Below are 26,534 nucleotides of genomic sequence, written 5' to 3'. Positions count from 1 at the left end.
ACTTGACTAAGTTCCCACTAGCTAAAAATGGGACTGTTAGAGCATGAATATGGATATTAACTCCAACAGAATTAAACATAAATAGGTGTAATTGATGAGTTCATAATTATATCAAAGTAAATCTCACTGGTCAAAACCTTTGAAGAAAAGTAGATCTTTTCCTTTGAAAATGGCAAAAGTAAAAAAGAATCTTATTCTGCCTTTCCTATATGAACTGTTCCTCAGCTGACATGGGAAAGTTTCTTTTTATAGAAGTATTCCACCTAATAAACAAGTGAGTGATAAAATTTGAATATCACCCTTTTGTACTCTCTAATGAATTAACAGATCTAGGCAATGCTCACCATTAGTCACTAACATCACAGAAAAGGACATTTATCCTGTGAAACAATATTCCTCTGCCTCTAAAGTCACACTGAATCTGAGTCTAATCAAGCCTTTACACTTACTTATGAGTATACAGAAAACACAGTTCAGAGGAAAAGTGGTTTTTAAAAATTTTTTTATTTTTATAGATATGGGGTCTCACTGTGTTGCCCAGGCTGGTCTCAAACTACTGGGCTCAAGCGATCCTCCTGCCTCAGCCTCCCAAAGTGCTGGGATTATAGGTGTGAGCCACCACACCTGGCCGAAAATATTAAAGAATGCCATGGGGCTAGAATCAGCAACATCCAGACTGTGAGAAAAGTCTACAAAACATAAATTCAGTTTCCTGACTCAAAAAATTTATAAGGCAAGGAAAAATAAATTGATTAAAATATACTTAAGAGACATACCAACCAATCAAATGCATGGAGCTTACATCGATCCCAAAACAAGCAAAATGCATGGAGCTTACATTGATCCCAAAATAAGCAAAATGCACAGAGCTTACATCAATCCCAAAACAAGCAAAATGCATGGAGCTTACATCGATCCCAAAACAAGCAAAATGGCACATGCACAAACGGAGATATACATACATGTATATGACAACCAGGAAAATGTAAACACTAGATATTACAAAACTGTCAAGGAATTATTAAAATTTTTTAGACATAACAACAGTATTGAAATTTTGCTTAGTAACAACAAAACGTTGGGAGGCCGAGGTGGGCAGATCAACTGAGGTCGGGAGTTCAAGACCAGCCTGACCAACATGGAGAAATCCCATCTCTACTAAAAATACAAAAAAAATTAGCTGGGCGTGGTGGCGCATCCCTGTAATCCCAGCTACTCGGTAGGCTGAGGCAGGAGAAACGCGAGACTGTCTCCAAAAAAAAAAAAAATATATTATTTATATATGTATCTCTCTAATAGTTTCATGGTACTGATCTCAACCCCTTTAGGCCTAATCCAAATAAGAACTTACTTGTAATACTGTTTCTGAAGGGCTGACATCTCCACCCTGAGAATCTGTTCCACTTTAGCAGGAAGGGATTTCTCCACATCTTTTTTGACTCTCCGGAGAAGGAAAGGCTCTAGCACCTTATGAAGACTCTGGTAGCCATTCTCTCTCCCTTTCCCATGGTCTTCTTCAAAATCTTCCCAAAATTCAAACCTAGGGAAGAAACAGTATAGTGTTATTTAGCCACATTGAGGAAAAGAAGAATAGGAAAAAAAACTGTAAAAAAATGAATCTTTCCCATAAGGAAAGACAACATTATCAATCATTAGAGCTCTTAAATAGAAGGGAAAACAAAAAGGGGAAAAGCAAAATGAAATCAACTCCATCAGTCTACACTGGATAATAGCACGTTTCCAATTCTCAGACTGAATTCAGAGTTAATAAAATATTTCAGTCTATCATGTAACCAACATCATCTAGAACTATGCAGTAACTACTCAAAGCACATGCCCTCTGGTAAGATGCAAGGTCAGAGATAGCCGGTGCCAGTACTGCCAATGGACACAACAGCCTCAAGAGAGTCACCATCATTTCTGAACTCATAAATAGTCATTTCTTTTTTTTTTTTTTTTTTGAGACACAGTCTCGCTCCGTCGCCCAGGCTGGAATGCAGTGGCGCAATCTCGGCTCACTGCAACCTCCACCTCCCGGGCTCAAGTGATTCTCCTGCCTCAGCCTCTCAAGTAGCTGGGATTACAGGTGCCACCACCACGCCCGACTAATTTTTGTATTTTTAGTAGAGACAGGGTTTCACCATGTTGGCCAGGCTGGTCTCGAACTCCTGACCTCAAGTGATCCGCCTGCCTCAGCCTCCCAAAGTGCTGGAATTACAAGTGTCAGCCACCATAACCAGCCATACATTTTATCAGGTATTGTTAAGTGAATCAACATCAGCCTTAGTAACACCTGGTATGGCCTGAAACAATCATCTACAGGGAAGCAGATTATATGATCTTTTGGGGTAGACATCTAAAGTTGTCATTAAAGCCTACAGCCTGATAAACCTAAGGTAAACTGTATTTTCTCACACTGCTATGCTATTAAGCAAATACTCCAAGAACATAAAATAGGTGAGGAATTAAAACTAATAATTCAAATGCACAATGAAAACTGAACTATCTCTGGCCGAGCACAGTAGCTCACACCTGTAATCCCAGCACTTTGGGAGGCTGAGGCGGGCGGATCACCTGAGGTCAGGAGAGTTCGAGACCAGCCTGGCCAACATGGTGAAACCCCATCTCTACTAAAAATACAAAAATTAGCTGGGCATGGTGGTGAGTGCCTATAATCCCAGCTACTCGGGAGGCTGAGGCAGGAAAATCACTGGAGCCCAGGAGATGAAGGTTGCAGTGAGCCAAGATCATGCCATTGCACTCCAGCCTGGGTGACAGTGAGACTCTGTCTCAAAAAAGAAAGAAAGAAAGAAAGAAAACTGAACTATCTCAATGCTGGAGATGATACCTCACACTCACACACTAAATGTGTGAAGTGACTGGAAATCAGTAGAAGTAGAAATATCACTATATCAGGCTATTTTCTGAATACCCGAGAGACAATTTCAATAAGCTAATTTACCTAACACATGTTATAATAAATTAAAACTTTACTAATCTAAAAAATTAAGTGTAAAGTTTATTTCCAAGATTAACTTCCTCTATGTTTTAAGGCAACAAATATTTTCACCTGCCTACTGTAGTCTTATTATATTAAGGGAGTTAATATGAGATACTAGTTCTTGATCTACACACACTGAGGAGAGATAAGTATCATTTATTTGTTTATGAATTCTCTATGGCTGCTTTTCCTCTAAACAGCAGAGATGAGTGGCTAACAATGACTGTGTGGGCTATGAATCAAAAATATTTACCATCAGATTCTGAGGTTTTTTTGTTTTGTTTTGTTTTGTTTTTGAGAAAGAGTCTCGGCTCTGTTGCCCAGGCTGGAGTGCAGTGGTGCGATCTCGGCTCACTGCAAGCTCCGCCTCCTGGGCTCCTGGGTTGACGCCATTCTCCTGCCTCAGCCTCCCAAGCAGCTGGAACTACAGGCGCCCACCATCACACCCGGCTAATTTTTTGTATTTTTAGTACAAACAGGGTTTCACCGTGTTAGCCAGGTCTCAATCTCCTGACCTCGTGATCTGCCCACCTCAGCCTCCCAAAGTGCTGGGATTACAGGTGTGACCCGCCACGCCCGGCCTACTATCAGATTCTTTAGAAAAAGTCTGCTGCCCTGAAAACAATTATTAATTTATAATATTGGATATAGAAAAGGTATAAGGTCATAGTGGTGATGTATAAAGACACCATGTTACATCTAAAGATTCATATTTTAGATAAATCCCTGCTATCAACTTCTGTATTTAATATTTGTCTCTCACAGAACTAGAAAAAATTCTGATCTTTATAGCTTTGCAGAACATGGAATTTTAGAAAAATAGGTTACTTTAGTAAGGACCAACAAAGGAAATTAAACCAAAGCAGTGAAAATGGTATGCTAAAAGTCACACAGTAAATATGTAAAAGGAAAAGTGCAAAAAAAATTGAGATTGGCCTAGACGACAGAAATAAAAATTTAAAAAATCATCCCAACACTAAAAGATATAATCTCTGAAATACATGCTATCAAACTGACTTGTTTTCTGGGGTAAGTCTGAAGTATATATTTGCACATGATGGTCTTTATAAGCCGAATTTTTCAATCTTGTCATATCTTTTTCTACCTTTAATACCAAGTTCCATGCTTTGCAAACAGCATGTACAAAATGAAGCTATTGATTGATAAGTATTCACAATATGGTTAGTCATTGTGTACTCCCTATCAGAGCCACCCTGCAGGAAAGGCACTTAGACTCTATACTAAGGAAACAGAATTTCAGTTGGTTAAAAAGAGGACTAACTTTTGGATTTTGAAACAATAGCCTGTAACATTTGAGCGGGGAAGTTCAAAAGCTATTTGACTGAACCTAATTCTCTCCTTTACAATAGTTTTTCTTCAGTGGATCCTTTCTTCCAAAGCTCTGTAGAGTCCTAAGGTACCTCAGGAACTTCTGCTGAGGATGAGGCAAAATACTTCACAAGACTATAGTTACCCATACAGCAAGCTCAGGCAGAAATAAGGGCAAATCTGAACTCCTTAACTAATTGGTTTCCTTTTCATATACACATCTTTGCAAACAACAATTCTGAAACTTTATTTGAAAATGACAATGCTTTAAACACAAATTTTTCAAAGAAAAAAAGATCTCTTTCACAGAAAAAAACTTGCATCTCTAACTCTAACCTATCATTCCATAATTGATTCAACCGGCCAAAGGAAAATTTTGGAAGAGACTCCCTGAATGATAAAGTAATTGAAAGTTCCTCTCTCCAATTACGAAAGAAGGATATATGACATTTTTCCAAACATAGCCCATGCTGAGTGGAATGCCACAGCTGCTTAATGGCAGGAAAAAGCTAATTATGACCACTTAGGAGCAAAAATCCCTACCATCCACTTCAGCAGCTAGGTACACAAAAGCAAATCATGGCGAAGTATTCACTGGTAGAAACTACATACCACAATTCTTTTTCTATAAAAACATGCACAGATGTTCCCACTGTGTCTCATAATTCTTACTATGTAGGGTGACCTTACTTCGTCTCAATGGTTTTATGAAGGATGTATTTTTTCTCTTAGAACTTGAAGTTCAAAGGACACTGGCCTTGGTCACAGAAGACTTGCTATTGATCTTGGTCTATCTACTTACTGACTATGTGATACGGGACACCTTTTAATCATCTAAGCCAGCATATTCTTATTTGCAATATGTAAATAAAGGAAGCCCTTCAGACTAAAAGAAAGCAATACCCAACAGCGACTTGAATACACAGGAAGAAATGAAGATCACTGAAAACGATCAAATATATGGGTAAATATGAAAGATAGTATATATATTTTTTTCTCTTTTCTATATGTCCTTAAAAGACAAACCTGTGGAAAGCAATAATTATATCCTTGTATTCTTGGATTTATAACATAAGGAGGTGAAAATGGAGCTACAGTGGGGCAAAGTTGCCCTATTGTACCAGAACTGAGTCAGTACTAACCTGAAGAAGACTGATGCATACAATCATCCCTAGAGCAACCAATTAAAAATTTTTTAATAGCAAAAAATTAACAGGAATTAAAATGACACACTGAAAAATACTTGCTGAACCACACTGAAAAATACTGCTGAAACAGAAGAAGGCAATAAAGAAGAAAGTGGAACAAAAAAGATGTAAGACATACGGAAAACAAATAGTAAAATAGCAGAAATAAATCCAACCATATTATTAATTCTGTTAAATGTGAATGAACTAAATATTCCAATCAAAAGGCAAGGATTATTTGCCTGGGTAAAAAAGGTACATCCAAGTACAGGTTGTCTATAAGACACATTTTAGACTTACAGAAAGAAGTAAGTTGAAAGTAAAATGATGGAAAACAGTATACCATGCAAATGGTAACCAGTTCAAATGATGGAAAACAATATATCATGCAAACAGGTATCAGAAGAGAGCTGAGGAGCTATAATAAAATCACACCAAATGGATTTACAAAACAATAAATATCATTAGAGGTCAAATGGGACATTCTGGTATTGACCAGAAAAAGGTCAATACCTCAGGAACATAAAAAAGTTATGAATGGATACATACCTAACAGAACAACCCCAAAATATATAAAGCAAAAAATGACTAGAAGACAAAAACTCAACTGCAGTTAAAAATTAAAATATTTCATTCTCAATAATTCAAAGTACAACTAAACTGGCAGTTAGAAAAGATATAAAAGTCTTGAACAACACCATTAACACCACACTGAACGGACATTTACAAAACACTACTCAAACAAAGGCAGAATACAGATTATTCTTTACAAGTACTTATGGGACAGTCTCCAGGAAAGAAAGCATACTATGACTATTTAATAAATGATAATAAATTCATTTAAAGCATGTTCTCTAAGACAAAACTGAATTATAAGACATTTGGAAAATCCCTAAATATATGGATATTAAACACCATCCTTCTGAAAAACCCATGCTTCAAAGAATAAATCACATACAGAATTTAGAAAATAGATGAAATCAAATGAAAACAAAAACACAAAATTATCGTTATTTATAGGATGCAGCTAAAGCAGTGCATAGAAGTAAACATACCTTTAAACAACTAGAAAAGAAAAAAGTTTTACATCAATAAATCTAAACTGTATCTTCAGAGAAAAAGAGAAAATTAAATGAAAAGCAAGCAAAGGATGGAAACCTTTGGGAGTAGAAATAAATAGAAAAACAGAGGGGCCGCGCACGGGGGCTCACGCCTGCAATCCCAGCACTTTGGGAGGCCAAGGCAGGCAAATCACAAGGTCAGGAGTTCAAGACCAGCCTGACCAACTTGGTGAAACCTCGTCTCTACTAAAAATACAAAAATTAGCCAAGCGTGGCGGCAGGTGCCTGTAATCCCAGCTACCCAGAAGGCTGAGGCAGGAGAATCACTTGAAACCGGAAGGCGGAGGTTGCAGTGAGCCGAGATCGCACCCTGCATTCCAGCCTGGGCAACAAATGCAAAACTCTGTCTCAAAAAAAGAAAAAGAAAAAACAGAGGAAGAAGCCAATGATGTCAAAAGTTGGTTCTTTGAGAGCATCAAAATTGTTAAGCCCTTAGCTAGAACTGACCAAGAAAAAGAGCTAAGATACAAACTACCATAATCAAGAAAATTAACTTTAATCACTATTGATCCTTAAAAGAATCTACCAAGCACAGTGGTTCATGCCTATTATCTCAGCATTTTAGGAAACAGAGGCGGGAGGATCACTTGAGCCCAGAAGTTCGAGACCAGCCTGGACAACTCAGCAAGACCCCATCTCTACAAATAACAAAAAATAAATTTAAAAAACTAGCTGGGCATTGTGGTGCACACCTGTAGTCCCAGCTACTCAGGAGGCAGAAGTGGGAGGATCCCTTGAGCCCAGGAGTTCGAGGTTACAGTGAACTATGATCGTACCGCTGCACTCAGCCTGGGTGACAGAGAAAGACCACGTCTCTTAAAAAAGAAAACTAAAATTAAAAGGCTAAGAGAATACTATAACTTTATGCCAACAAATTATGACAAGTTAGATGAAATAGACTAACTCCTAGAAAGACACGAATTAACAAAACTAAGTCAAGAAGAAACAGAAAACTTAAGTGAACCTGTAACTGGAAACCACGTTAGTCATTAAAAATTTTCCCACAAAGTGAAGGTTGACATGGCTACACTGGTGAATTCTAGTAAATATTTAAAGAAGAAATAACACTAAACTTACACAAACTCCTTCAGAAAACAGAAGGGAAACACTCTCCAATTCATTTTATGATCCCAAAACCAAAGCTACGTAAACATCAAAACAAAACAAAAAGCTATAGACTAAAATCCTAATTAAAATAAAAAACACAGATACAGCCAGGCACAGTGGCTCATGCCTGTAATCCCAGAACTTTAGGCGGCGGAGACAGGCAGATGCAGATCACTTAAGGCCGGGAGTTCGACACCAACCTGGCTGACATGGCAAAACCCCGTCTCTACGAAAAATACAAAAATTAGCCAGGCATGGTGGTGCATGCTTGTAATCCCAGCTACCTGGAAGGCTGAGGCATGAGAACTGCTTGAACCTGGGAGGTGGAGGTTGCAGTGAGCCGAGATGGTGCCCCTGCACTCTAGCCTGGGCAACAGACGGAAACTGTGTCTCAAAAAAAAAAAAAAGCAAAAAAAAAAAAAAACACCAAACAGATGCAAAAATCTTTAACAAAATATTAGCCAACTGAATCTAGCAACGCATAGAAAGTATTAAACACTGTTAACAAGTCAGATTTCTGCTAGGAAAAAAAAAGTTGGCCTAATGTCTAAAAAGCAATTAATGTAATATACTATATTGTTAAAGGACAAAACCACATGGTCATCTCAACAGACACAGAAAAAAAGCATTTGACAAAACCTAATATCCATTCTTCATTAAAACCTCACAGACTAGGAAGAGAAGAAAACCTCCTCAACCCAATAAAGGTTATCTACAAAAAAAATCTATAGCCAACATCCTGCTCCCACCATTTCTATTTAAGATGGAGGTTCCTGCCAATACACTAAGGCAAGAAGAAGAAATAAAAAGCATCCACTTTGGAAAAGAAACCTTTAGGTACAGAAAACATAATTCTGTCTATAGAAAAATACTAAGAAATACAGAACAATATACACACACATACACACACAGTAGAAACAGTAAGTTTATCAAGTTTGCAGGATGTAAGATCAATATAAAAAACCCAATTGTAGTTCTATAATAGGTTATATTTTTTAAAATTCCACTCAAAATATAGTCAGAATTAAAACAATATTTTAAATGTATAAGATTTCTAAACTAAAAACCACTAAACACTGAGAAAAATTATAGAAGATCTAAATAAATGGAGAAAACTTTCCATGATTATGGATTAGAAGACTCAATATTAATAATTTTGCTTTAACTGATATATGATTCAACACAATTTCTATCAAAATTCCATATTTTTCTTGCAGAAATTAACAACCTGATCCTAAAATGTATATGGAAGTACCAAGAACTCTAGAACAACCAAAACAATTTTGAAAAAGAAGAAAATGGAACTTGTACTTCTCCATTTTTAAAAAGCAGTCTAGGCCGGGTGCAGTGGCTCATGCCTATAATACCAGTACTTTGGGAGGCCAAGGACGGTGGATCACTTGAGGTCAGGAGTTCAAGACCAGCCTGGCCAACATGGCAAAACCCCATTTCTACTAAAATACAAAAAATCAGTTGAGCATGGTGGTGCGTGCCTGTAATCCCAGCTACTTGGGAGGCTGAGGCAGGAGAATCGCTTGAGCCTGGGTGGCAGACGTTGCAGTGAGCTGAGATTGCCCCACTTCACTTCCAGCCTGGGTGACAGAGCAAGGCTCTGTCTCAAAAAAAATAAAAAATAAAAAAGCAGTTGAAAGCTACATTAATCAAGACAGTGTGACACTGGCAGAAGGACAGAAATATGTTATTAATGAAACAGAACTGACAGTCCAGAAACAAAGCATGACATTTATGGTGTCAACTGAGTTTCAACAACAGTGTCAAGGCAATTCAATGGAGAACAGATATTCTTTTCAACAAGTAATACTAGAACAATTTCCCAAATTCTACTGCGAAAAAATGAACTAAGGCACTCACACTTCACACTATAAACAAAATGTAACTCTGACCTAATATAAAAACTAGAACTTCTAGAAGGAAATAAAGAAGCAAGTCTTCGTGTCCATAGGTTAGGCAAATCTGTCTCAGATATGGTATCTAAAGCACAATCCATACAAAGAAATCCATAAACTTCATCAAAATCAATAACTTTTTCTCTTTGAAAGACGACATTCAAAAAGTGAAAAGAAGCCACAGATTGGGATAAAATATGTTCAAATTATATACAGATGCTCCTCAACTTACAACAGGGTTATGTCCTGAAAAACCCATCATAAGTTGAAAATATTGTTAAATCAAAAATGCATTTAATACACTTAACCTACCGAACATCACAGCCTAGCCTACCCTAAATGTGTTCAGAACATTTATCATTAGAATATTGAGCAAAATCACCTAACACAAAGCCAATTTTATAATAAAGAGTTGAATATCTCATGTAATTTATTGAACATTACACTGAAAATGAAAAACAGAATGGTTGTGTTTATTCAAAGTATACTTTCTACTGAAAGTGTATTGCTTCCATACCACTGAAAAGTCGAAACATTTTACATCAAACTACAGAAAGCTGGGGACTGTACTGATAAAGCACTTGTCTTTAGAAATTTTTTAAAAGAAATAAAAAACCTCTTCAACTCATAATAAGACAAACAATCCAATTTTTTTAACCCATTTATGACAGAGGTTCCAATTTTTTGAATTTTTGCAATCAGACCTTGGCAATGACCTTGAGCAGTAGGATATAAATAATTCCCACATGCTTAGAGTTCCAATGACAGAACACAAGGCCTGAGCTAAATGCCAAAACACTTGAATAGAAACTTCACCAAAGACATACAAATGGCTAATGAACACACGAAAAGACGTTCAACATCATTAGTCATTAGGGAAATGCAAGTCAAAACCACAATGACACACATTCGCCAGAATGGCTAGAATCAAAAATACTGACAATGCACCAAGTCCTGGTGATGACGCAGGGAAACTAGAACCTTCAAACATTTTCGGTAGGACTGCACAATGGTAGTCACTTTAGAAAACAGCGTGGTAGTTTCTAAAATGTTAAACATAAACTTTCCAAACAATCCAGCAATTCTATTCCTAAGTCTCTAAGCAAGAGAAAGAAAAACGTGTCCACACAAAGATATAATAATCCCAAAACAAAGCAATTCAAATGTCCATCAACTGGTAACTGGATGCAATGAAATATTATTACCCAATAAAAGAGAATACCTACTGACAGACTCTTGACATGAATGAATCTCAAAAAAAATATGCTAAGTGAAGGAAGCCGGAAACAAAAGCCTACATATTAGGATTCCACTCACATAAAACTCTAGAAAAGGTAAATCTCTAGAGACAAAAGCTGATTACTGGTTGCCTAAGGCTATATGTGGAAGCAGAGGTTAACTGCAAACAAGCAAGGGGGAACTTTTTGGGATGAGGAAAATGTTCTAAAACTGGACGATGATGATGGTTGCAAACTATAAATTTACTAAACAAATTTAAATTTAAAATTTAAAAAATAAAAATAAAAGTAAAAAATAAAATTTAATCCTGAATTTAAAAAAAAAAGAAAAAACGATTGTAGAGCATATACCTATCAATTGAACAACTATTAACTGAATTGTTTACTGTGCACCAGGTGCTATTCTAGGCAATGCGAACCACCAATGAATCAAGCAAACAAAATCCCTGCGATTTTCATACATAATTTAATGACATGAGATGAATGAGAACATAAATTTAAAAAGAGATGCTATATAGAAACTAAAACAGGTTAGGGATAAGATGTCTAAAGGGCTACTTTAGGTTAGGCAGTCTGCAAAGATTTCTGAAAGCAGGTGGTCGTGTAAGATGAGCTGAAGCATTCAGGTGGTTGGCCATGTGAAGATAAGAAGAAATACAATTCTAGCCAAGAAGGAATAGTAATGGCTTGGCATGTTTAAGGGACAGAAAAATGGCCAGCATGGCTGAAGCATAATGAGTGATGGAGAAAGTGGATGAGAGGAATCAGACTACTGTCAAGGGGCCAGACTGAGTGGGGTCCTCCAAATTAATGAATATAGATGTTATTCTAAGTATCACTGAATACCATTGGATAATTTTAAGTTTTATGAAATGTGCATATCATCTCTCCCATAAAAATCTTTTCAATAAACACATTCCACAGTTCTTTAATAATATGTGAATAAGATGTAAAGTTGATGCTTCGGCTATCAGATATTTGAGTATAACATAGTTTTCAGTGCTTGTATACCTTGTATATTTCATTTTACTTATATTGATTATCTTATACCAACAGTGAAAAGGTCTGATGTTATCTATTTAACAATGATTTCCCAAGTGCATTAACTAATTCAGCCTTTCAGCAGACAATACTGCCTTCCTCCTTAACAGGCTAATTTCTGTGCCTTCTTTCATTGATTATGAAACATTTTACTACTGCCATCCCTGCCTCCATTTGATGCTTTGCTTTCCCCAAACCATGCCATCTGTTTTCCCTAAGGTCTACTAAGAAAGTTAAAAAGCATTGGCATTTCAGACATTCTAGCATCTTTTGAAATACACAGGAAGGAGCTTACTTCTCCGGCATAATAAAGTGCAGCAAGGACCAGAGCTCTTTGAGGGAATTCTGAAGAGGGGTCCCCGTAATCAGGAGCCTATGGTTGGACTTGAAATCAATCAGAGTTTTATACAATAAAGAGTCATCATTCTTCAACCGATGGGCTTCATCCACTCCCAGAAAGGCCCAGTTAATACTGCCCAGCACAGTCTAAAGTAAAAACAAAACAGAACGAGCCACCAGGTCAGAAGGGAACCCAAAAGTGCTTTCAAGTGTTAATTATCTCTGTATACATACCATTACAAAGGTATACATAGACACATTTATTCTTCACTGACAATATATATTAGGACTCTTCTGTTTATTCTGTTAGTTGCCAGATTGGTAGCTATTCAAAAGAGAGTATCATCATCTAAAAGGTATAGGTGAGCCTCTTATACCAGCTATTACTGCATGCCCCACAGCAAGAACACAAAAATTGCTATGCTGGGCAAAAATAAAACAAAAAAACCACGATTCGGTATTCTCCCCTTAATTATGGTCCTTCTCTTGCCTATTCTCCATCCCAACCCTGAAGCACACAAACACCAAGAGACACCAAACTCAACTTGTTTGCATTTAATACCAATGGGATCTACCTACCACATATATTTCTTAGCAGAAAGGCGGTATTTAAAGAGTTTCTTATTTTTGTCCTCCTCACAAAGACCATTCACATCATCTTTTCTGGAGAAATGCCTTAACAATGATACAATAGGAAATGCCTAAGATGACATTCAAGGGAAATACCTGAGATGGCATCCAATGACTGACAATAATCTCAGGTAAGTTACTGACCTACTCAATACCCTTTCATTCTGTTTAATTCAATTGGACTTGGTGACCTAAGGTCCCCTCATCTATAGGGTTCTGTTTTCTATTTATAACCTTAATATCCTTTGAAAAGTAATTTTTCTGGTTGTTCATTTGCTTGCTTTTTGAAATAAGAGAAGAAAAGTAACATGGCAAGTAGGAGGTACACACCCTACCATTTGTTCTTTAACTTTCATGTATTTACTTTTAACATGCTCCACAGAAAAGTAACAGACCCTACCATCTGGACAAGTCGCACTGGAAAAGATTTAGCCTTTTAGATATTAATTACACACCTTATCTTTCAAGAGGATCTCATATGTTGTTATAAGTGCATTGAACTTCAATCTTTTGGTTTGGGAATGAATCCATTCATATTCCCGTATCTGTAAGAAAAAAACATAATTAAGACATAATTTCTACTTCTACCTTTCTATATCACGTAAGTGTTGTGATTGATGTAATAGAAACATGCCAAATAAAAAATAAATCTGATTAGAATTCAATGAATATCTCACATTCTAAAATGACCTAAGCAACCAAACTATAAAGCAGTAAGAGTTAGAATTAAAACACTGATCACCGAACAGCAAAAGCTTTATTGCCAGAATCAGAAGAAACTGGCCCCCAGAAATACATCTAATGAAGAAAATGTACTTCATCAGCTACTGAACCCTGGTGACTTGAACTCAACAAGGGATCTCCCAGATCCTTAGAAATTTCTTTTAAAAATGCAATTTATTTACTTTTTGAATAGGAAAATACATATATTAACAAGTAAAACAAATTCCAACCTTTGGAATTTCATCAACCATAGACCAAAGAGATATATCCCCCAACAAAAAGAGAGGCTTATAAGATGAAAATATAATACAACACGTATAATAACGTCAATGTAAAAGAACACAAAGATGAGCACATTCATACTGAAGTATAACTGGACACTCAGCAAGCACGAAGACTCATGACAAAGCTCTTGCAGTTTGGCTGTCAAGTTAGGAACTGGAGAACAAGATAGTAAGTGCCTACAGGTGATTGCCACCAAGTGGGGGTAAAAAGAACAAAGAAAAGGAGAACTGGAGATAGCAAAGAAAACTTCTCTGACTACAATTTTTTAGAGTTCATTTTCTTTGTTTGCAATCATTTTTGGAATGTAGTGCTTTAAGCTATTTTGTAAACCTATAAATTTCTCTTTTTTCTTCTTTAACGGTTAACAAATGACTTAACAAAGCTAAAACTATATTCTTAGAAACTCAAAATTAGGCCAATGAAATCAGCCAGTGTTTAAGTTACACAATTTTAATGAAAGTATTTACTAAAAATAAATTTGAATTTGCATGAAAATATATGATTACAACATGTAACTCAAATGTTTAAACATTGCTGATGGCTTGCTCTTATTACAAGCAGTTTCCCAGAAATAGTTTATATACAGTGATGAAAGAGCAAAGCTCTGGACTAGATAGAAACACCTGTGTCCGAATCTGAGCTCTGCCACATTCTTGCTTGCTAGGGTCACGTGTTAAGACTCTCTGAGTCAATTCTTCATCAGTAGTAGGAAAGAATGCCATCAACTTTGAAGACTATCATGAAGATTACAGGTATTATACGTAAAGCACCCAGCACAACATCTAGCACACAGTAGGTGCTTTAAAAAAAAGTTACTATAAAGAAAATATCTGCTAAACAAAGATAAACTTAAGTCACTGTGTTCTAAATTCATGATGCCCAAATAAAGTTTGGTAACAGTTTAGGATAATTCTTATTTCTACAGTCCTAAAATAGCTTGTTTTCCTTTACTTTTATTCCTTTTTTATAAGTTATGCAACCTCACTGTTTAAGAAATTAAGAAATTTGAAGAATGATTATTTTCAGTAATATGTCCATTGAGATAGCAAAAATAATATTAATATTACACAAAGTATTAACTCCATATTATCTCATGTAAAGCAGTCTTAGAAGTAAAAAGGGCAGAGAGAAGAAAAATTTAATATTGCAACCCAGCTAAAAGAGATTCCTACTCACATACTGCTGTTGCTTTTTAACTAGTAAGCATATTTGTTAAAGAACATCTGAGTTGCACTTTTGTGACAGATAAACCTCCTAATATTGAGAACATGGCACAGTATCAGAATAATAACCAAAAATTTTACTAATGATCTACTAAAGGCTTTAAGTCAATTTCCAAATTACATTTATAACACAAATTCTATCCCAGCTCTTTTTGTTTACACACCGTATTTCTGCTCATCAGGTCACCTATGTAAACCACTACGTTAATCTCTGGTGCCCAGATTTCAAACTCTCTCTGCCATGAGGTGAGGGTGGATAAAGGGACGACTATAAGAAAGGGGCCATACAGCTGGTGTTGGTGGAACAGGTAGGAGAGGAATGATATGGTCTGGATGGTCTTTCCTAGGCCCATTTCATCAGCAAGGATTACACTATTATTTCTGCAGAAAGAAAAAATAAATAAAAACAAAAAAATCATTAGTTCACCAAAGCAAAGAATGTGCATAAACAGCAATGACACCAATGCTTCACAATAACAGCCGAGCAAGGTGTCATTCATAAGCCTCAAATGTATTTCTTCTCATCTGCAATTACTTCAGCTTTCGACATAAGGAAGAAAGTAGAAACCATAAAAAGCAGAATAACAAGTGACCTATCCAGACTTGGATTACTATGACAGCCTTGTCAGACTCTTGATCTTCAGGCTTTTCACATCACCTTCCATGGGCTATCTTTTATCACAGAGAAGACAGGCTTTGTAAAAAGTGAAGACAAGCATGTAATCTTAGACTCCATCAATAGAGAAAGCTATCAGCACCGCTGGTGACTCCTATGGCTGGCCCACCCCGTTCCACTGCAGGCCTCTGGGTTGTTTAATGCCACACACACTATTTCCTAGACATACATGTATAGGTGCATGGCGCTTGTTTTAAATACACTTTGGTCTAAAGCAGGGGTAGGCTACAGATCATACATGTGGACCCCACCCTAGATCTACTAAATAATATATGGAAAAGGGCTGACAAACACCTTCGGAGATTCTGACTCAGGTATTCCTTAGACCAGACCAGGATTCTCCACTCGGGAACCCAGCTGCACAGCAGAAGGTGAGCAGCAGGTGACGGAGGGAAGCTTCATCTGTATTTTCAGCCGCTCCCCATGGCTGGCATTAGTGCCTGAGCTCTGCCTCCTGTCAGATCAGCAACGGCATTAGATTCTCATAGGAGCATGAACCCCACTATGAACTACACATGTGAGGGATCTACGTTGCACACTCCTTATGAGAATGTAATGCCTGGTGATCTGTCGCTGTCTCCCATCACCCCCAGATGGGACCGTCCAGTTGCAGGAAAACAAACTCAGGGCTCCCACTGATTCTACATTATATAGTATAATGTAATAATAATAGAAATAAAGTGCACAATAAATGTAATGTGCTTGAATCATCCAGAAACCATCCCCCTCCCTCCTCCCCAGCCTGTGTAAAAACTGTCTTCCACGAAACCGGTCCCTAGTGCCAAAAAGGTTGGGAACCACTACCTTAAGCCACAGTTTGAGAAACACTACTCTACAAAATGGGCTAGATTTCAACAGGATATTAATGGAAAAAGAGTATCTAAGAAAAAAATTTAAAATTGAAGAAACAGCCAGTTAGGAAAATATATTTGGGAAACAGAACACAGTCATTTTGGCAGGAAATTAGGACTACATGTAAGACATCAGATTGCAAACATTATAAAAAGGTTCTTGAAAATAAGGACACTGAAAGTTTGCACGTATACATAATATGTGCTTAATCAGCAAATCAGAAAGAACTAAAAGTAATTTATGAGTTTAAGGCAACCTAACTGATTCGAAAAACAAGACATTTAATTCACCAAAAAGACATAATTTCTAAAAATACCTTCTGTGTTCTACAAACTAGCTAGTTTAAAGGGTAAAATACAGAAACAAAGAAGATCACACTTGTGGAAGGGAGAATGATGAAGCCATACCCCTATACATCTCAGGTACACCTAATTTCCTATACAGTTTAAACGACGTAGTATATTCCTTTGAGTAATTTCCTTCTCATTTCCCTCACTTTTCAATACTATTGAGGAGGAAGCATAGTTAAGTTTCTCCAATATTTCCTGCCCCTAGAAAATGCCATTGTCTACATAAGCAGACTACAGTAGGTTTGAATTGATTCACCTGTTTTTCTGGAACCAGACCAAAATAGCACATTATGTAATGTAACATTCCTGTGACCAGGGCTTAACAGGTGCTTGAGCCCTTTTCAATTGATTTTTATTCTTTTGGTTTAAAGTAAAAAAATGCTAACGAGGCGCGGTAGCTCATGGCTGTAATCCCAGCACTTTGGGAGGCCAAGGCGGGCAGATCACTTGAGGTCAGGAGTTCAAAGACCAGCTTGGCCAACATGGTGAAACCCTGTCTCTACTAAAAATACAAAAATTAGCCAGGCATGGTGGTACGTGCCTGTAATCCCAGCTACTCAAGAGACTGAGGCAGGAGAATCACGTGAACCTGGGAATTGGAGGTTGCAGTGAGCCAAGATCATTCCACTGTGCTCCAGCCTGGGCAACAGAGCAAAACTCAGTCTCAAAAAAACTAAAAAAATAAAAAGTCTAAAAAATGCTGGCCAAGGACTATACACAAAACACCATGCAACACTGGATGGGTACATGGCACCTTTGTTCCTAAGAGCCCTCAACTATAAAATGAGAGGATTAGATCACAATTAAAGTTCATCTAACTTTATAACTGTCATTTAGATGAATTAGGTCCCACTATCCTCTAAAAGGAAAAATCATTTTTAAGCAATTCAGAATCATTATATCAAACCCACATTCTCAAACAATCTTCTCAAGACACCTAATTTTCACAACTGAGTATTAAATATTGTATTAGATTTTATCAGATAAAAAGTAGGAGATGGTTCACTTGGGAAAAAGTCACTGTAAACGCATCTCTATAACTAGAAACCTTCCTTTCAGCATTGAGGGGAAAAAATATATTTTAAGCTGTCCTTTTTTTTTTTTTTTTTTTTTTAAAGGTAAAGTTTCGCTTTGTCACCCAGGCTGGAGTGCAATGGTGTGAAAATGGTTCACTGCAACCTTGGCGTCCTGGGCTCAAGCAATCCTCCCACCTCAGCCCCCAAGTAGCTGAGACTACATAAGCATGCCACCATGTCCTGCTAATTTTTGTATTTCTTGGTAAAGATGGGGTTTTGCCATGTTGCACAGGCCTGTACATCTAATTCTAAATAAGGACTTTTTGCTTTACTATAAAACACTAACGACATTAAGCGTTTGCACTTAATTGGTTACTTCGGGAAAGAAGTGTATAGTAGGCATTAAAGGTACTTCTTACACTGCATGTTCTGTAAGGACAGCAAAATACATCTATATTGGTTCACTGTTAAATTCTCCAGGACTAATGGATCCGTATGTGAAAAGTAAAAAGTTCCTCTTCAAAGTTTCCTTTTTTGTTAAAGAATAAATAACAAGTGTTAGAAATAATAGTTTCTTTTAGAAATTAACTTCCTTCAAGCTCCCTTGCTTTTTGCTAATAACTGACTCTTTGTTAAGCCCTATGTGGCTGTTAAATATAGTAAGGGAATAAGTACATTCTGTGTCCTTGTACTTTAACCAGGTTATTTGTTCTGGACTATAATCTGCTCAGACATGTCTGAACATGCCCAGGCATTTCCCGGCTTACAGCCTACACCCCTTCCTTATTTGGAAATGTTATTATTCTCCTAGTTTCCTGTAAACAACCCCCTTCCTTTGTTTTCCATTGTGCGTTTATCTATTTAGGAAAGTTTTAAGTTTTTAGCCAATCGGAATCAGTCTAGATTGTGCGGTCCAGCTCCAGCCAATGGAGACAGGACACAGCAGTAAGGACCCAATGAGTCAGGGATAAAAACCTCTGCTTTTCTTTGTTCGGTGTGCTCTCATGACAATTAGGCTTCCAAGAAGCACCCTTTCTGCAGAAAGTAAAATCGCCTTGCTGAGAAAATTCCTTGAGCACTAGTTCTTTTCAGCACCGAGAAACAAGCATTTGTTTCTAACACCTAGCACTTAGTAATTAGGAACTACTTGAAATTGGTGAAGGAAATTTATAAGTACTTCCCAAAAGTACCTTTAAACTTCCAGTGCTATCATTGTCTCATCTTTTTTTCGCCCCCCCCCCCAAGATTAATGTGGTCTTATTATAAAAAGAATACTTTCGCAGGTTCAACCTTCCTCTGAACAGGATAATCCTACAGACTATATAGGCAGGGAGTGGAGTGAAGGGAGGGGAATCACATTCTCTACAGCACTACTATAGGAAATTAATTTAAAGGCTTCCCTGGCCTAGAAAGAAAATACATGTGAAAAAGACATTTTCTTCTTTCTTCTGAATAACTCCTTCTACATTAAAGATTTGGGTGACTTAACTTGCTATTTACACTCATGAGTAACATATGATAATAAAGGTTTCTGGCTATGACAAATTACCCACCAAATAATGAAATAACAAAGTATTCTTTAGATCAGAATAAAATGGCATTACACATACATAAAAACTCCCAGGAAGCATTTCTCTCAATCATCTTTTATTTCTGTAATATGCAGTATAAAGATTTCTTGGTTGAGATACAACAAGGGTGTGACAAAAGAAAAAAAAAAATTCTTGACATCTAACAATAAAGAAGCCAGAAACGGTAAGGAAAACTGCACTTATATTTTTCTACCTACTTGCACCAGGAATGAGCAAGCCAGTTTAGACCTTCTAGCTGATAATCTCGAAGTTCCAGATTCTCCCCTCCTAAATATGCAGGTTGTTTCTTTAAAGCTACAAATCGTGGTCTCTGCTTCAGGGCCTGAAAAACAAAAGCCCAAGTCTGAGAAAATTTTCTTACTGCTACTATGTTAAAACACTAGCCACAATTCACATATTCGGCATCAAAGCATAAAAACTTAAATTTCCTTTTTTTTTTTTTTTTTTTGAGACGGAGTCTTGCTCTGTCACCCAGGCTGGCGTGCAGTGGCCCAATCTCAGCTCACTGCAAGCTCCGCCTCCCAGGTTCACGCCATTCTCCTGCCTCAGCCTCCCAAGTAGCTGGGACTACATACAGGCGCCTGCCACCACCCACGCCCAGCTATTTTTGTATTTTTAGTAGAGACGGGGTTTCACCTTGCTAGCCAGGATGGTCTCGATCTCCTGACCTCATGATCTGCCCACCTCAGCCTCCCACAGTGCTGGGATTACAGGCGTGAGCCACCGCGCCTGGCCAAAAACTTAAATTTCGTGTGTGAATCACCACCTCACTCCATCACCCCTTTCTTCATGGTTTATATTCCATAAGCCAGAGTTAGTTCATCTTCAAATAAAATATTTTTAGTTAACTTGCCCCTTACCTGAAATAAGTCTATGAACATCATTAAATAGCACTTTATGTCTTGTCTATTATATGGCAGTGAGAGTCTCCTATTTTCAGAAACAATTATCTTTATGTTATCTTATTCTGAAGAGTACAAAACATTGCCTCCAGCTGTCATATGCTAAATACAGTTGATCTTCACCATAACAGGATTTGTAAATTCAGAAATGCAGCCCATCTACCTTAAACTCTTTAATTGCGTGAATTTGGTTTTCCCTTCAGAAACAACAAGCTTCTGAAGGGAAGGTTGTTTTCACCCCCCAGAAGCTTAAAGGACAGCATTCTAGTGAGGTCAGTCTCTATGGTTTGCATAAAATGGGATTCTGTGGCCAAATCAGTTTAGGAAACAACCGATCAAAAAGTTATACAATTTCTTTACTCATGACTTTTCAAAGTCTGAAATGTGTGTCCATGGCGTGAATTTACAGAAGAAATTTATTCAGGGATGTATCCCAAAGTTACATGGCCAAAAGTCTTTTTTCAGGGGACGTTTCTCTGAAGATTAGTGCTCTACAGGGCACATTATGAGAAGTATCATCCTAATAAGAATATTTGATAAGGTTATTGATGTATTCAGCTCTCTATGAGGGCAGCTGGCAGTGAATGGAATCCGACTGGTTACTCTCAACTCCAAAACCCAGCCATCCATCCACTCCTACCAAACCTACCCCATAACTGTTCTCCCATCCACTCCTTCTATGCCACTGTTACTTCCCTTGTCCTCACACTACTCCTTCATTCATGGACTTCAATGACATCTTACTGGCTGGAGCTTCTGGCTTTAATAATTACTTACTCCAGAGTCTCCTATATACTGCTATTATATGAAGCTTTCTAAACAAAACTATTCATAATGCCACTGTACTCAGTTGTACAAATACCTAGAAGATAAAGTCAAAATACCCTTCGAGGTAGCCAAGACACACACACTTTGACCTTGATGCACTTGTCAACATCATTCCTCTTCTCCTCACCCCTGGGGTCTAGCAGTTCTCCTATTGAACTATAAGAATCTTTCTCTTGATACCTTTCATAGGAGGGCAATACCCTGGGCCCCCTCTTGTCTGTATAGCCAGCAGCACCAATCCGTTATACAAGGGCCAGAGGCAGTTCAACAACCACAACTTTCTCTTAAAACCCATTAAATGACCACTGGAGCTGAGAGACTTCTACATCGGTGCTTCTCTGACCACATTTTCCCTATCACACTCTTTGGCAATTAAATACTGGTTTTCACAGATAGAATTCTAGTGCCATTAACATGAATGTCAACTTCTCAGAGACATATCACTTGTCTGATATTTCATTACTGAGGACCCAAGCACATCAGTTTCCTGATGGAATAAATTCCAAGGAAAGGATTTATTCAGCCAATCTAGCAAATAAGCCTATATATTTAATTTCTAACTTAGAATTCAAAGACACTCGCCTTTTCTATCACTTCCCACTCTCTGTTTTATTTTTTTAGAGAACGGGTATCACAATCTTGCCCAGGTTGGCCTCAAACCCCTGTGCTCAAGCAATCCTGCCGCCTCAGCCTCCCAAGTAGCTGGAACCACAGGTGTGAGCCACTGCAACTGGCTTCACTTCTCTTTTAAAGTGCCTAAATGCAGCTGGGCATGGTGACTCACGCCTGTAATCCTAGCACTTTGGGAGGCCAAGGTGGGTGGATCATTTGAGGTCAGGAGTTTGAGACCAGCCTGACCAACATGGTGAAACCCCATCTCTGCTAAAAATACAAAAAATTAGCTGGAAGTGGCGGTGTGTGCCTGTAATCCCAGCTGCTCAGGAGGCTGAGGCAGGAGAATCACTTGAACCCAGGAGACAGAGGTTGCAGTTAGCCAAGATAGCGCCAGTGCACTCTAGCCTGGGCGACAGAGTGAAACTCTGTTTCAAAATAAAATAATAAAATAAAATAAAATAAAAGTGCCTAAATCCTTTCAAGTATTCTCTAAAATATCTCTATTTCTAATTATGTAAATTGCAAGATTAAAGAAGTCAGCAAAGCCATGAAATAATTCATTCTCTCCTTTTGCTTTAATGTCACATTTAAATCATCTTCTTTCACTTCAAAATGGCAATCATCATTTCATTTTGTAATATTTTCTCAGCACATATGTGACCAGTCCTCTTTATCAGTATATCTTCTCCCTGAAAAAACAAAAGCCAACCATCACCATACCTTGCATTCTCTTGTTGGGATGGTTTTTGAGTTGTTCCTACTGTGGAAGCTGTCAATGCAATTCTGGAACTTCTTTCCAATGAGGGCTTCATCTTCCCAGCTACACTCTGAATAGGGAAGTCCCATCCATTTACATAGATATTCAGGCTCATTTGAGGGTGCCGGCTTCCGACTATGAGCTATTTCATATAAAAAAAATTTATAGATTAGCAACTGTCAATTAAAAGTGAAAAATGACATTCTGTTTTATGCATAATCAATAAAACATCATGTGGCAAAACCAAATAATCTGCAAAACACACTGTTCTGAAATGTTGAAGAACATTTATAAATAAAATTTCTTGCTTACCTGGAAAATCTGTTTGACCCAATGTAGATTTACTTGTCTTCACAGCTAAACAAATACAAAATAAGACAGAAAAGTTATAAACACAATGAAGAATGAAAGATTTTAGGTTCTATGAATAAAATGCAAATATATTCTACTACCTCACATCTTAAAAAAGAAAAAAAAGTGGGATTATAGTGGCTCACACCTGTAATCCCAGCACTTTGGGAGGCCAAGGCAGGCAGACTGCTTGAGACCAGGAGTTCAAGACCAACCTGGCCAACATGGTGAAACTCTGTCTCTACTAAAAATATAGAAATTAGCCAGGCGTGGTGGGGGTGGGGGGTGCCTGTAATCCCAGCTACTGGGAAGGCCGAGGCAGGAGAATCACTTGAACCCGGGAGGCAGAGGTTGCAGTGAGCCGAGATCACGCTACTGCACTCCAGCCTGGGCAACAGAGCAAGACACCATCTCAAAAAAAAAAAAAAAAAAAAAAGAAGAAGAAGAAAATTCTTTTTCTCATCTCTCTCTCAGGCTGACACTCCACTTCTCTGTTCCCCTTTGTAAGAAAACTCCCCCAACGAGTTGTTTATACTTGCTATCCCCTCATTTTCTCTTGAACCTACCCTAATCAGGCCGCACTCCCACCACTCCATGGATGCGTTTCGCCAGTGCCAAATTCACAGATCAAGTCTCAGTCCTAATCGTCCTTGACTGACAGCATGTCCTCTCTCCCGGCTATGGGAATCACTAGGCTTCCACCACTCTCTCTCAGCTCTCCTCCTGTCTCACCGACTGTTCTTTCTCAGTCTCCTTTGCTAGCTTCTTTCTGACTTCCAAACGCTGAAATGCTCTCAGACTACTTCTTCTTACCATGTGATACTCTATTTCTGATGGTCCTGTTCAATCTTAGCCTTTAAATACCATCTAAATACTGACCAATTTCCAAATTTAAATCTCCAGCCCAGACTAAAGAGTTCTAAGCTCCAGGTTCACATATGCTCCAGCCTTCACTATATTCTTCAGTTAGATGACTAAGAAGTAAATCAAACTTACAAATATCAAACTAAGCTCTTGGTTTCCACTCCAATGATCAGCTCTTCCCTTCATCTTTCCACTTCGGTAAATGGTACCTCTAAAATTCTACATGTTTAGGCCACAAATCTTGAGGTCATACTTAACACCTCTTTCTCTCATCCACCACATCCAAATTTACCAGCAAATCTTCTTAGCTTTTCCTTTAAAATAAATCTAGGACCTGTCTAGTCTCCAAAGTGCATTTTTAAAATTTACATTACTTCCAAAAGCAAAAGCCACTATTCCTCAAGTTCAAATATGGCTGAAGTGAGTTACTATGTACTTACCTATTACTCTTTCTACTATCTGATACTGTTTATTCAACTCTGAAGCCAGCTCCTGTTGGCAATTGAAATATTCTACATCTTCAGGAGAAACTTTCCCTAACCTGAATGGCAGACAGACAGAAAAAGTACACATAAACTAAAGTTTGGGGATCTACATACATCAAAGTAAAAGTCAAAGGTGGAAAAGAAAACTTATTTTTTTACTCCCATTTGCCCCTTAAGTAATCTTTACTAGTAATTAAGCCAGAGATTTTACAAAACAAAACAAAACAAACAAACAAAAAAAACACTTTTAGAGAACACTGAAAACCTTACACTCATAGAAGGATATACCAATTACCTGCCTCTGATGTGTCCTGTCTAAAAAGAGACCCAGAAATAACTATTTTATGTGACAGATTCATGTGACAAATTCATACATCTAAAAAAATCAGGATAATAAAACTGTATGCCCTTTCTTATATAAGTATGAGTTTTAGGATTGATTAAACATGACTTGTAAAACTAGTTATTCTTATTACCAAAACCTTTCAGATGACAACAGCAGCAACTTAATATTAGAATTATTATATTTCAGAGGATTTCAATTTCTAACTGCTTTACAAGCCTACTTCACCATCTAAGGGGTACATATTTTCAGTTTTGAGTCAAAGAAAAAACATGTAATTTACTAAAGTAGCACATTTTGCACAGTAGTAAAACCAGAATTACTGTCCACATTCCAGACACAAAAATCTGTGCACATTGCAGACACAAAAATAGGCTGATCACACCACACAGACAGGTATGTCTTCAGGCTGAATTTGATACCATTATTACCCAGTTTAGGTTTTTGTGTGCTATAGCTCCACATTATTTCCCATATGCAACACCCAGACATTCAAGGCTGTAAGTAAACTAAACACACGAGGACTATCACAGTTTCAGTAGTTACCTAATCATTTCCTTCACATCATTTCTGCAAATTGTACAAAACCAGAATTAGTTTTAAGTATATCATAACCCAGAGAGTTCCAGAATATTAACTCTCTACATCTAAGCCACCCCAGCCTGACTACAGGAAAATAACAGGGTGCTTAAGAGAATGAGCTCTGGATTCAGGGCATCAGAGTTCAAATCCTGAGTCCACCTGCAGAATTGCTGTGTGCCGTATTCTCCCCATCTACAAAATGGGTAATAACAGTACAAATCTCATGCATTTATTGTGAAAACTAAAGAATGTGTGAATAATGCTCCATAAGCTAGTTAACTCCAAAAACTTGGTAGCCATATATAAAAATATAGTATCTTAAGGTCACAATCTTATAAAATAGAATTGTAAACGGCTCCATGTTTAGATGATCAAAGCAAAATCTGAGATTCTAGATAGCTGTGATCTCCATGCATTATTTTAAAACCTTCCCTTCTTTCAGGCTGCAAATATATTTCTTTAATCCATGATGGAAAATATACCATTGTTTGATTTCATCCTCTTTTTTCTTGAAGTTCTCTAGTTTTTTTAGGCCCTTCACTTTCTGTTGCTGTAAGGATTCTTCACTCTCCCATGTGCTGTGGATGTAAGACCAACCCTTCCACTTGATGAGGTACTGGATTTCACCTTCATCCTTTTCAGTGTCAAAGTCACCACTAGGGTCCCCATTAGCTTCAATCGCATATACAGTAGTAGAAGCTCCAGTGGCTGCAAAAGGATTAAGTACACTTCAGAGAGAGCATATTACACCAGATATTAAAAAGCTTCCCAAGAATGCAATTCTCTAAAGACTCCCTTTGTGGATGAAGCATCAAAATACTTCAACTTGAAATAAGTACAAACTCACAAACAACACAGAATGGACTCAATCAAAAATTTCAAATATTTTAAAAATGTAAACCCAAATTTTACATATTCCTAAATTTGCAGGTGAAATCAAAGAAATCCCTTTTCAAAAACAATAAAAACAGAGCAGCAACATCCTTTTGTTTTGGTCCCTTACTAACTCGGAAAACAAATCCCTCTCTCCAAGACTAAGGATAGAACACCAAAATATCCTCCTCTAACCTCCCCTACTCGAAGTCCCCGGTTAACTTTCTTAACCTCAATAGAAGCCAGAATGAAAAAAAAAAAAAAAAAAAAGCCAAAAGAAAAAGCATTAAGTATTATTTTGGTATTTCCATTACAGA

The 26,534-nt window shown here is 37.5% G+C and overlaps 1 protein-coding gene across 15 annotated transcripts in view; it reads right to left on the bottom strand.

Annotated features, from left to right (window-relative positions):
- CHD2 (chromodomain helicase DNA binding protein 2) overlaps positions 1 to 26,534 on the bottom strand; it is a 144,311-nt gene that overhangs the window by 58,863 nt on the left and 58,914 nt on the right. For 13 of the 15 annotated variants that reach the window (XM_054451835.2, XM_054451833.2, XM_054451839.2 and 10 more), the window contains 9 exons: positions 25,827 to 26,052; positions 24,375 to 24,475; positions 23,032 to 23,076; positions 22,683 to 22,861; positions 19,815 to 19,939; positions 15,296 to 15,512; positions 13,356 to 13,445; positions 12,227 to 12,417; positions 1,352 to 1,540 (listed from right to left, as the gene is read on the bottom strand). In XM_054451835.2, the coding sequence (XP_054307810.1) occupies positions 1,352 to 1,540; positions 12,227 to 12,417; positions 13,356 to 13,445; positions 15,296 to 15,512; positions 19,815 to 19,939; positions 22,683 to 22,861; positions 23,032 to 23,076; positions 24,375 to 24,475; positions 25,827 to 26,052 (1,363 nt within the window). Of the gene's footprint in view, positions 1 to 1,351; positions 1,541 to 12,226; positions 12,418 to 13,355; positions 13,446 to 15,295; positions 15,513 to 19,655; positions 19,940 to 22,682; positions 22,862 to 23,031; positions 23,077 to 24,374; positions 24,476 to 25,826; positions 26,053 to 26,534 lie in introns of those variants that run through there. The other 2 variants (XM_054451841.1, XM_054451842.2) reach the window with 1 other exon arrangement.

This window comes from Pongo pygmaeus, chromosome 16 (genome assembly GCF_028885625.2).
Source record: "Pongo pygmaeus isolate AG05252 chromosome 16, NHGRI_mPonPyg2-v2.0_pri, whole genome shotgun sequence".
Classification (NCBI taxonomy): Eukaryota; Metazoa; Chordata; class Mammalia; order Primates; family Hominidae; genus Pongo; species Pongo pygmaeus.
Note: the sequence above shows the minus strand (reverse complement) of the source record. Positions and strands in the feature narration are given on the sequence as shown.